At 34.2% G+C, this 13383-nt stretch overlaps 1 protein-coding gene across 1 annotated transcript; it reads left to right on the forward strand.

Moving 5' to 3' along the window:
* Positions 1-1143: 1143 nt before the first annotated feature.
* LOC128554580 (QRFP-like peptide receptor) lies at positions 1144-8670 on the forward strand. The gene is made up of 4 exons (XM_053535850.1): positions 1144-2065; positions 3750-4189; positions 6454-6561; positions 7980-8670. The coding sequence occupies exons 1-4, from the start codon at positions 1729-1731 to the stop codon at positions 8487-8489; spliced, it is 1395 nt and encodes a 464-aa protein (XP_053391825.1). The 5' UTR covers positions 1144-1728; the 3' UTR covers positions 8490-8670.
* The last annotated feature ends 4713 nt before the right edge of the window (positions 8671-13383 follow it).

A 13383-nucleotide genomic window follows, 5' to 3' on the forward strand; every position in this document is an offset into this window, starting at 1 on the left:
AATGTAAATATTAGTTACTAAGACGTGTGTTTCTGAGAGTGACTGATGAGCCCCGTCAGATTAGGTTTAGTAGATGTATATTTGATTTCCTGTATCTATCTTTAACCGTTTTTATTAATTCAACAGTCTTTTAATTTGTTGGGTAATTTTACGTTTTCGTCGTCCTCAACAACATGTATTTAAAAAAAGAACTAAATATATTTTTTCCAAAATACCTTGCACAAATATGAACTTTCGCTTTTAAATGACACTGTTATCTTACCTTCAAATTAATTAAATATTGTAAATTTATCATCTAAACTTACATTATGAGACCTTGAGAAACACTCAAGGGTCCCCAGGACCTCCCTTAACAGTCACTCACTCTTGGGAGTTGACTCGACTGTCACTCACCTTTATGAATACAAATGGAATCTTTCCTGAGTGAAGACGTGACCGTTCGGCAATTTATTTAAGTATACTCAATGAGTGGTGTTGGAGTTTTGTCTATGAATATAGCCCTAACTGTCCGTTTTCCTTCAATTAGGGATAGAACTTTAATGAAACGTAGCTGTGAGAAAGGAGTTTTTTTTCTAAAGTTAAGTGAATCAGATCTGAAGTTGTCATTTTTTTCTTTAAATAAAATACTGCATAATATATCTAATAATCTTATCTTTGATAAAAGAATACATTTTTAAAGTTGATCGTGTCTTAAAGGATTTGAAGTCCCCCCAGATTTAGATAATGTAAAAACTGCAAGGTACAGTAGTTCTTAAGAAGGCTTAACGAAAAGTGTGTAATTTGTCCAAGTATACGAAAAAAAAGTCATGGTCATTCAACTAAAGAATAATCCTTTCTTTAAGAAATTTCTGTTTTGGCTACCTTATCATTTTTAGTAATTAATGTTTTAAGCTTTTCCAAAGAATTACAGTTAGTTTTTTGTAGCCAACAGATCCATTCGTATAACTGCATGAACCCTCAATGGTTTCCGTACTTTTTTGTCACAACATGGTTTAGTAGAAGTTTCACCATCACCGGCTATGTATTTCAATTGTTTACTGTGCCATAAATCTTAGGGTCATATTTCAGTCGTAACACTGAACAATCACAAGTATCGACTACTTAATGTTTATCCTCGTACTTCATGAGACCCTTATCATAGATTTTCACTTAACATGCAGAATATTTGGAGAGATAAAAGTCGTTAAAAGCCATTTTCATCCACCTCAGATCGTTGGTTTAAAACTTTTGAAGACGAATTGGCATATCTTATTGTCGAGTTAATACAGATGCTTATATGTTTTCGAGATAAACATGGAAATTATCATTTGCTTTGTTAGATATATCTTATTTCATCAAACGAATTCAGTCGTTTTTGAGTAGAAGACTGGATTACTTGAATTGGAAATGAAATACCTTAAACCTAGTTATTAGGTGAAAACCCTTTTTAAGACTCTGAAATCGGTATATAAGAAGACGGAAACGGTTATCAACTAAAAACGTAGTATGGATAATTACAAATACAGTGAAGCAAATGTTACTTGACAAATCAAAAAAGTAAAGGTTAATAATTCACGGAAAACTCTTGAACAAAATCTTCTTCATTTCATGAAAGCGATAATAAAACAAAACAAAACAAAATGTACCACAAATTGTTTTCACAAAAAAATACCTTGACGAGGAAATCGTGATAATTTGATTGTTTTTAAACAGTGTCAAAAAGTAAAAAGGACAGAAAAAACACCAAAAATGTCTGGTGATGTTTGCGAACGAAATACGCAACACTACGACTTTGACAGTATACCATATCCGGGGACATTGCAAGTATTTCCGGGATGGGAAATCGGGGTTAAAGTGACGCTTGGAGTTATTGTGGAGCTTGTTGCTTTGGTAGGAAATTGTTTGGTAATAACTATAGTGATCCGCTTTAAATCCATGAGGACAACAACAAACTATTATCTGGTGAACCTGGCTATTTCGGACCTGCTGGTGGCCATAATGCCAATCTGGATCCATGTTGTGTCAAGCTTGAACGAGTTTTGGGTTTTCGGGTCGTTTCTCTGCAAATTCAATCCTTTTATGCAGAGTAAGTAAACACGCTTCTTTTTCTCAAACCTAGTTTTTGTCGAATTCCTTCAAATTCGAATATTAATATTACACATCATAGTTGTAACAAGAACATATTAGTTTTTAAAAAAATAATAATATTTTACTATTTTTAAAGTAATCGCTAACCGCAAAATTGATTGGGCTTATTCTTTTTTGTCCAATTTTACTCCATTGGTTTCTTGGATTATCATAAAACTGTTACCATTGCTAACGTATTTCGAAGTTATTTTTAAAAGGTCCATTTTTTTTTGAAATCTTGTAGATCATAATGCACATGAGCTTTTTTTTAGTGAATAAATACATTTTTGATCAGAAAGTAAAAATTATCAATTTAAGAGATAATTTTGAAAATTCTACATATTAGCCTACATGTACCAGGAAATGGCCCCGATGTTTTGAAATTTTATAAAGTTAACGAAAAGAACTTGCGTCTAAGGGAAACGGCAAATGCAAACTATTTAACCGTCACTCGTAAATAGGAAACTTATAATTATTGAAAAAAAGTATTTTATGATGGAGAGATCCTCTAAATGAAGGTCCGATTTTTATTTATAAAAAGTGGCAAAAATGTTTATACTGTAGTGGTAATTCGGAAATGGTTTAATATGTGACTGTTGTTAATAGCTTCTTGCTTTATATGACATCATTTATAAGTTATTCCAACACGACCTGATTTGCTTTCCTATGAAACAAAAAAGATTGAAAGCTGTTGTGTTTTATTATGCAACAATTCATCGTTTGTACACCACAATTTTACGTCATAGCTTTAAACGTCAAGGTGGCGCGCTGGAAAAAAAACTCAGACAAAACAGGCGAATGATCCGCACCATGATAAAACCAACATAGTGCATTTGCGACCAGCATGGATCCAGACCAGCGTAGTCTGGTCAGGATCCATACTGTTCGCTTTCAAAGCCTATTGCAATTAGAGAAACCGTTAGCGGCCAGCATGGATCCTGACCAGACTGCGCGGAATCACAGGCTGGTCTGGATCCATGCTGGCCGCAAACGCACTATGTAGGATTTATTATGGCACGGCTCACATAATAATCCTCAATAACGTGTTAGGATCGAACAAAATATCTCGAACAATAATTTGCTCTTTAATAAAATCTTTTCGTTTAGATGCTGGTTATATCGCATCTGAACTCCAAACAATTATTTTATTCAACGATAAATCACTGTTTGGAATATTATACTTCTTTGATAAAAAGTTGTTGTTTTCTTATTTGAGTTAAGTTGGTCTGCAGTTGTCATTACCTAAAATCTCCGAAATTTTGGGAGGCCGTTTCCTGAGATAAGTTTTATATGTATCCTTTTTGGATAACTATTTATTTTATTTCAGTCGGATATTTTTAGAAAAAAAATTAGGCAATTTGGTATTTTATACGATTGACATTTTGGCTTAGGATTTAAAATGCATTTGTGATGCATTTGCATCTGACTTTGACTGTTTGACCTCACTGGATATTGCTTTCCTAAATAAAAGCTTAAAAGATTATCAAAGTCAGCCAGACGCTTAATTTTCGTTTACTGCTACAGCTTCTGTGACTGTTACTGCTATTACTGCTGTTGCTTCGGATGATAATGATTTTTAAAATAATATTAATAAAATAATAATAATAATAATAATAATAAAATGATATTGATTTTATTTTCAGTCACAGCAATGTGTGCCAGCATGTTCACACTTCTTGTTATTGCTGGGGACCGGTTCTTTGCCATCATGTATCCAATGAAATCACGTGTTACGCGACGTAAAGTCAGCATCATGCTCTCCCTCGTTTGGTTCCTGGCTATGGCAATCGGATCCCCTTTGTTATTTGTATACCATTACGATGAGAGGAAATGGTTAGATGTAAAAGAAGCTTTTTGCGCCGGAATCTGGCCTACCAAGGTGAATTCGGACGGTTCTTGTGACAACGGTATAACATCAAAGAAAATTTATTGGATAATAGTGTGCGGGGTGTTGAATTGGACACCGATGTTGTTTATGACATTAGCTTACACATTTATTGTGATCAGGCTCCGAAAACACAAGATTGTTCCGAAACTAGGTGCTTCTTCAAAGTCATCAATACAAGAAAGGTCAAAAAGAAGGGTGAGTTTAACTAAAAATTTCTTAACACTTACCCTGCTAAATTTCTTTAATGACCTTGTCCATCTTTCAATTTAGAATATACCACTTAACAGTTAAAAGGGGTGTTTACCAAAAAGATACTGATTGAATGGCGAACAGTGCATATTTTGATCAGACTGCACGGATTTGCAGGCTGATCATGATCTACATTAGTCGAAAAGGCATACTGTACGTGTCCGGCATGATAAGGGTTAAAAATGCACACTTCTTTAAAACCTATTCTGTTACAAACAACGTGAAACAACTATTCATCATGAAATATTTTTGAATGATACCAGTTTCCCATTAGGTTTACGGAAACAAAATTGTATAACGAAATGAAAGTGTGACTGAATTTAATGGTCAACTTCCTACTTCGCGGTGGTTAGAAAGTGTCTCGTCTATGATTAATTTTGATATTTTATGTTCATATGATGCAATTGCATAAACCAATATTGCTATTTGTCCAAGATATATAAATTTGGAAATATCTTCAAAAGACCGTTTCATTTTCACTTATTTTCCGGGGTATTACGACAGTTAGAAACGCGGCAATATGACAGCGATTACATGACAATACGATGACGAAGCGCGGCCGTACTATCATCCATCGTACTTTTGCGATTCGCCATCGTACTGTCGTTTTATCGCCATCGCACTGTCGCGCATCGCCATCGAACTGTGGCGCGTCGACGTCATACCATTGCACATTCGCGCTACGCGTTCATAGAGAGGAAGGCACCGGCTCTAACGGAACACCTTAGTTTCCTAGCAAAATATTATCAAGGAAAGGGATACGAAATTATTTCCCAGATCTGGATTAAATGAAACACATAGAAATAGCAAAATGAATTTACAGGATATCAAATTGAATCTTAATTGTCAGTAACTGAACAAATCCAGAGCTTTAGAAAACCCCAATGAATATTTTCGATTTACCCGAGTATGGCCATGTTAGTAAAGGCTTTCAAAAATAGTCGACCGAATATTAAGCGACAGAAGATTTCCGACCTTTGAGGTACCATCAAGCAGTATAGATACATACATTATTCATTTCGTTTCAAATCAACGAAAAATATAAACATTTTTTAATGTTTTAACCCAGACAGAAGAAGTCATTTTTGTTTATTTTTCAAATCTTGTTATTTTTTTTTCTGTTGGTTCAGCCACATTTTAAAGATGCATACACTTGGGAATGTCGCGTTTTTTTTTTTCACGACATATAAAGGCTTCATGTACATGTACATACAATTTCGCCAAGTCAAGCAAAGAATGCCTATAAATGTTCTGTCAGTTTTTTTTTTTCATTTTGGATTTTCATTTAAAAAAAGATAATAATGGGAATCAGTTCCTATAACACTAACTGATGTAAACGATTTGTAAGATAATTTGTATTTTTGCCAGGATTGTGTTCTATGTCGAATCGGTCTTCATAAGCATTTTACTAAATCAGAGTACTCTTTTGTATTGGAATATGTACATACTACTATTATTTAACAATACAAAACTGGGCACAAGTTGAGCCAGTACGGAACTCAATGGAGTCAATACTAGGAAATACTAAGGTAGAGGGGCCTATAAGAAAAAATGTCAGTGCCTGTATATATTAGCTTTCTTATAGTAATCGTTAATAAACCATGACAATTTTTTTTAAATAGATAATTTAGTAATATTTTTCATCTATCATCGTAAGTACAAATTGTAACCGGAGTATATATTAAATTATTTATGATATTCCGTTTTTTTACTGAATAGTTGAAAATAGTCAACTAATTGACGCCAATTATGGAAATGGACAGTACTACAACTAGTAATAATTTTTGATGAGCAGCTGAAATATTAGTTACGCGTGTTTAGCCCATTTTCATCACTTTTATAGAAAGCTATTAAATATAAAAATGCTAGACCCATTTGCTGTATAATAGAGTTCTAAAATGATAAAACATCCAGTGTCATTATTTTTGTTGTTGTAAATGTCATTAAAGCTTAGAGGAATGAAAACTTTGTTCATGTACAAAGACGTCATTAAAACGGCATTAAACGTCTTTGAAAAGAGGTCGCGATAATAAAACAGCCACAGAATGACGTCTTAAAGACATCTTGTGTTTGCTGGGGTATGTCCTAACGAAAAACACGTAAAACATACATTTGTAACATGTAATAAGCCCTAAGATCTTTTACATAATAACTATGACCCTAATAGACTTCTGTATCTTAATAATTACCTTCTGTTACTGATTTTATAGGTGGTGATAATGCTGTTCTCTGTGCTGATCGCATTCATAGTGTGCGCGGTGCCATTTCAAACAATCCGAATATACTTCCTGTTTACCAGAGAGGACATCGGATATAAGGTATATAGATAATAGAGGATGTCAGTTTGTAAATATCCGAAACATTGGGGAATTATACCAATTTCACTTTAAAGTTTTGTAATTTGTAGCATTCTGTAGGGCGAGTGTTGTCATAAAGCTGACGTTGATTTCTGAAATAATGTGATTCTTAAAAGTCACCATATTTTCATTGTGACATCAAGGAAACTGGCATCTCTCTGATTCATCAGCTAGATTATTAATACCAAGTACTCTTAATAAAGTAATGGTTTGAGATAAAGTGAATCATTATTAACGTGAAATCTCACCGATGTTATGATTTTCCCTAAAACCCAAGGTTCTACCGAGTTATTTGGACTATCTAAAACTGAGGGTAAATTTTCCTTTTTCACAACTGAATGGTGTGGTTAATTCATGTTTACTGTAATTTTAATGTTTGATTATAATACAAGTCCGTGGGGCAAGCGATGTGAGTACGATTAGATATGTTTGACTGATGCAATGTTTATATGAGCGGCATTTTTTTTATCTAACACGTAGAACTATTCCATGTCCTTTCATTTTCAATGGTTTTACTTGCATATACGTTTTCTAGTTCCTTAACTGTTCATGCGATGGAAATTGAAGCTGGATTATTTTCTGGTTAAATATATATCTGCAATTTTTTTTCTGTGAAATTTCCAGATATATTAGAAATCTACATTCCAATATTTCTTGATAATTCACAAAAGTATTTAGTCAAGGTATATTGATGCCCATTCTTTTCTTAAAATCTCGTAGACATTTTCGAGTCTCGTCAAGAAAAACATCACTTTTAGCTAAATTTGGGCTATCTCGAAATAAAATCGATGCTTTCGAAATCGAGATCCCGAATTTCAACTATTCATAATAAAAAATCAAGCATAAGTTTATTTTTATATCTTTTATATGCATTTTCTGAAAATTGTGATTCAATTTCTATATATATGTAATTCCTTTTGCAAATAGTCCTACTTATCAAGATAGTCCAAAATGTTAAACCTTTGATAAATATACAATACTGTGTTGAAAGTGAACGTAACTACTATTCATTATGAAATCCAGGAAGGAAGCTCGATCCTCCGTGTCCGAGTAGTTACGGTCATTTTCTTCAGAGTACTTGCAAATTATTACAGCAGTAAGTTCAAAACTTTGCTTGACATATTGAATAGTATTACTTTCATGTAAGGAAACAATCCAGCAGGCCTTTAGAAGGTTATTTGTTCTACACAGCCGCCCGCCCGTGCCAGAATAAAAAGAATGTCCGAAAGGTTCCTGGGATTTTTTGTCTACTATCGAAAATGGAGAAATCGCCATATAGTCTATAGTTATGCAGTATAAAATTTCAAACAAAACAAAAACAAAGAAAAGTTAGTAAACGGCGCATAAATATATATCATTTTTTTTTTTTTTTTACTTAGCTTCCGGACTGGTACCCAACATTAGATTTCGGAGCGGTACTTCTGATGTACAGTAATGCAGCTATAAACCCAGTCATCTACGCTGGACTGAACGAAAACTTCCGGAAGGGCTTTAAAGATTTGATAAACGGGGTCATCAACAGAAACTCGCCGAACGCTTCAGCTGAGTTCGAATCCGAGTACAAACAGAGGTCTACCATGCGTGCGCGTGGAAGTCGGGCCGCGCTGGTTGGAGGAAGTGAGAGCGTAGCTACTGCGTTTGAAGCTAACGCTTGCGAAAGTGAAGTTGAAACAGATTTTCACGGAGTTGAGAATGAACACAAAAATAACATTACTGTCATAGCAAATGGGATAACAAATGTAAATTACTTTTTATTTGGGGAAGGAAACAAGTTTGATGAAAATAAACCGGAGATAGATACAGTTGACACAGAGGATAAAAAGGACACGGATTCTGGACTTGGTGATGGATTTATAATGGAGCCCACCGAGTGCATGTCAAAGTTCTGATGAATTTCAAAGTAATTACATACAATTTACACATGTATTTAGAAAACTCTTAAAAGGAGATTCAGAAAAGAAACAAGAACAAGTTTATTTCTTAATAAGATAAGAATAATAATGAGCCATGCCATGACAAAACCAACATAATGACTTTGCGACCAGCATGGATCAAGACAAGCCTGCGCATCCGCGCAGTCTGGTCAGGATCCATGCTGTTCGCTAATAGTTTCTGTAATTGCAGTAGGCTTTGAAAGCGAACAGCATGGATCCTGACCAGACTGCGCGGATGCGCAGGCTGGTCTGGATCCATGCTGGTCGCAAACCCACTATGTTGATTTTCCAGTGGCGTGGCTCAGATGTTTTGTTGTCAATTAATATATCATCAGTACACAGATGCATGTTATTTTAAATCAACACAGAATGAATACAAAATATTCATTGCTATTCCAAAAGTACACGGTTGTCTCATATAGTAACCTGACGTGTATTATTCTAATTCCATTAATCAAAAAATATTATATCGGATGATAATTTTCCAAGGGCACTACTAAGCAGGCCGTATTTTTATCAGACAATTTGTAACGCAATTTAAATGTTCAGTTCACTTAATAATAAATCAATATTTTGTTCTATTGTTTGACGGTTTTTTTTTGTTTGCTTTAAATATTATAAGGAATTTGATATGAAATCAAAGACCTATTATAGGCGTAAACTTACAAGTACTATATAAGAAATAAATGCTATTTTAGTGAGTTTATACGGGTAAAAAGGTAACCACAATGGGATTTCTTGCAATTTCATGAATCGCACTAGCGATTTTTGGATGATCTGCAAGAAGTCCCAATGTGATTTATACCCACATAAATTAAAAAAAAAAAAACATTCAGTTCATATATTTACTTTTTACGGTGGCTTTCTGTAAAAAAATGTGGTTTGCTTTTTAATGAGTGTCACAAAATTAAACCGTATGCCAGAAGATCAGTCTTTTCAGCATCTAAATGTTTTTATTTTAGATATCGTTAAATCCAGTGAAAAATCATACAGTCGTGTCCATTCAGTTTTGTTGTTTACTTTCAGAAAAAATAATTTAAGTCAAAGTTTAATGTAAATTTTGAAATTTTGGCGTCTAATTTTGAAAGAAGTTTTTGAACGAAGCCATTTTGTCCATGTTTTTTTTTATAAAAGAAGCCAGATTGCGCAGGCAAAAGAGTCGTCCTTGTTTTATTACATAAATGTTGTGTATACGAAAATAACACTTTTTTTCTTTACATACATAATTTATATTGATTGTAAATATTTTCCTTCAAGATTCACACATATGGATAAATAACTAAGTTTTTGGCTTTGAATTTTATTTATATTTTGTTTTGTTGTCATTGATAATAAAAATGTTTTTTTAACTTGAAACGCCTTTGTTGCATTCCACTCAGTATGACTTGTTCTCTTCAAAAATATTAAATTCATTCTACATGTAGCGTTAATCATGCTGATTTTAATGATAATATGGAAGTGTCATAAATATAAAAAAAGAAAACTACCGTTAAAGATTGCGGTTTCATGTAAAAATAAGACTAAAACAATTATAGTCGGCTTGGATGTCCGATGACGAAACTATATCTACCCTGCCTTAGCGGCCATCTGTATTTAGTGGCCACTTTCCTTAAGGAGGTAGGTTACCTTCATATTTGTATGTGCGCATGTCCAACCGGAAGCTAACGTGACGATTTACGACGGCGTTTACGACAAACTAAATGTGTCTGTATATTCATTCTTCTGAAAATTAATCATGAACCTATCTTCGATCTGATGCTTTATGGTTTAATAATGCAGAAATAATGAATAAATTGCCGCAGAAACGCTTCAAAACAATGTTGCCTTAAAATGACGTCATTGACGTCATGACGTTACGTGCCAGTTACCGCGCAAAATTAATAGCTTTTATCTTGAAAGTACGTAATTCTGTGCATTTTCTTTACTTTAACTATTTTCAAATAACCATTATTTGCTGAAATATTTTTTATGAGTCTTTTGCTCTGAATAATAATCAATATTTTGTTTCTTTTATGTAGATATATTGAAATGTTATGCGGAATGTAAGAAAATGGGTGATGATAAGCAATGTTATTTGGAATATAGTTGGGTGAAAGGTTACTTGTTACGGCCATTTTCAAATAAAAAATCTAGCAGTTTGATTTCTAATACCTATTTTTCAGGTTCCGTTGATAATTTGTTACTTATGTTCTAAAACTAAGATCTAAAATTGTTGCAATTTCAGTAGAAAATTGTGGTTTCTTGAATTTAATTGATGTTACCATGGAAACGAAGCCCGTGACCTATGTATCTAAATGTAAAATTTAAAAGCGTTGACACTGGTCTATTTAAGAAACACAGCTTCGGCTTTTTATTTTCATTTCAACAATATCCATGAGAATAAAAGCAGCATGCTGAAAGATTTTTCCATGAAAAATTCCAGTCGTGGGGTACTGCTGTAAGTATTCTAAGCTGTGAAATTTGTTTGAATAAATGCAGATAACACGAAAATATAACTTACGTTAGAAATAATATGTTTTAAAGCTACATCAACTAGAAAGATAATCTTAATCAATACTTTTTATAAAAAATTAGGACAAAAAGCAAGATATAAGCTATTTTAAACATCTCTGTTGCCATGGTTACTTTAAACTTTAAGAAAAATAGGGTACCATGTAAAGTGCTTAGTATTTTGCTAATAATATTACCCAAATATTCCATGTTGGTCATTAACAGAATGGCACTGAGGCCGTCGAAAACCCCTATTTTTATACATACTTGTTTAAAAATGAGAGAAAATGCGTTACCATGGAAACACGAGCCCCGCGACATATACATTTTAAGCTTATATTAGAAAGCTAAAGTGCATATTAGTAAAACTATCAATTATTCAGACTTCTACGGATATCGATGAAACTAAAATACACTGAAAAGTGTTAAATATTCGTATTTTCCTTCTTCTTTCAATATGAAATACCTTTGGAGGGTCATGTTCTTCAAACCTGGATAAAAATTTAACTTGAAGGGACAGAGACAAACGAAATTGAGATTGAAGCAGTTAAAACTTCATATTACACGAAATACAAAAGAATGCTGCGGTTCAACTAATTTGAATTTACCCTTGTAACAAGGTAATCTACCTCCTTAAGAAGTCACTTAACTTCCAGTTGATGTCATACTCTAATTTCCACTTAGTGTAAGAATTCATCTGCCTTTATCAGATACACTTGTCAATCTGTCAAAGCTGATTAACATACAAACTGACTGGTAAGAACAATTGGAAAATTTCAAAGTTACTTTTGAAATCATTAAAAAAAAACTTGTCGAACGAAATGAGAACACTGAACATTTCCTGTTCGAAGATCATGTTTTTGGTTCAAAATTTGTTGACAAGATATTTTAGGTTTTTGCTATAATTGTTGTTTTTGGCGATGCGAGTAAAACATAATATAACGCACTTACGTAACGTAAACATATATATTATTAGAGATAAATATAAGTTTCCAGAGTTTGATGTAAAGTATTTGGAAATGTTCCTAATTTCCGTTTAAGAAATATGTGAATATTTGCTTTTCTGTCATTTCATTTTTATTGTTGTATGAATTACAACGGTAATTTAACAGTGTTAGACATTCGCCTTGTTTAAATTTGGGTAATTACTGCTGTGTGCTCGTCGAATAGAATTCAGTATTGTAAACGACACTTAATCAGTTTGTTTGTTTGTTTTGGGTTAAGCGCCATTTTTCAACACTATTTCATTTATATAGCATAGGACATTTACACTAACAAGTGTCTTTTGATTCTGTATCAGTACTAACGTGTTTTGCGCAAGTAACTGCCAAACAAGAGGTGGAGGAGGTGGAGGACGAATGATTTCAGACACAATGTTTTCTGTCAAATCGTCAGGGACAACGTTTGCAGGATGCCAGGATGTCCTCTAACGAGATTTCGTATTGCCACATAGAGTGCAGACATTGTCTTCAGACAAACCCCAACTACAGGAGTTTGCTGATAATGGTAGGACGTCATGCACAGATCGGAGGAGGATCTGGAGTTGGAGCTTATCCTCCTTCAAGATATCTTGTCATGAAAGGTCTCTCTCCGTGGCCTCCCACTTGGTCGTTCGACTCTATCCTGCAAGCATTTTTCTGACTTCTTCAGCCTTTCATACTTCTGCCTTAACAAGTTCTCTTCCCTGTATGACTGTTAATGTGTTTCAACGTTGGAATCCACTTTAGCCTAATCCATGGCGGCCTACACAAGGGGTTGCGACAATGTCGCTATGGCTGAGACTGCTTATTGCATCCTCAGCTGCTTTGCTGGCTGACAATCTTCTGCCTGTGAGAGCTTCAATGCCTGTATTGCAAATTTTGTCGTCCTTGGAGGTCCGTAGTATTATTATGAGCCTTGCATTTCTAACCTTGTATTCTTCAACGATAGAAGAGATTTGTAGCATCAGCTGTCCTGTAAATGTGTACAGTCCAGCGCTGGAAAAGGAAGGGGTTAAGCCGAACCACTTTCGCCACTGGCGGTTGACAGTTCGCTCAATTGTCTCTACTATTGACAAGGGTGTCTCGTAGATCAACAGAGGCCAAAATAGTCTTGGCAGCAGGCTTTGCTGAAAGGTCCAGGCCTTGAACGTGCATGGGAGCAAAGTCTTTTCGACCTTTTTCAGCCCGCCTACAACCATTCGTCTTGCTTGTACTGTGTTGTTGCGGTTACTTAGTCTATCGTCAAATCTTTTGCCCAAGCACAAATTGGTTTGTCGACAATTGATGGTGTTTCATTTCCTGTACTTAAAGCTTGAACTGGTTACAAAATTGACCTTTCTTTGGAAATAGAACTCGTGACTGCATTGGATTAATTTTCA

This window comes from Mercenaria mercenaria, chromosome 2 (genome assembly GCF_021730395.1).
Source record: "Mercenaria mercenaria strain notata chromosome 2, MADL_Memer_1, whole genome shotgun sequence".
NCBI classification, from domain to species: domain Eukaryota; kingdom Metazoa; phylum Mollusca; class Bivalvia; order Venerida; family Veneridae; genus Mercenaria; species Mercenaria mercenaria.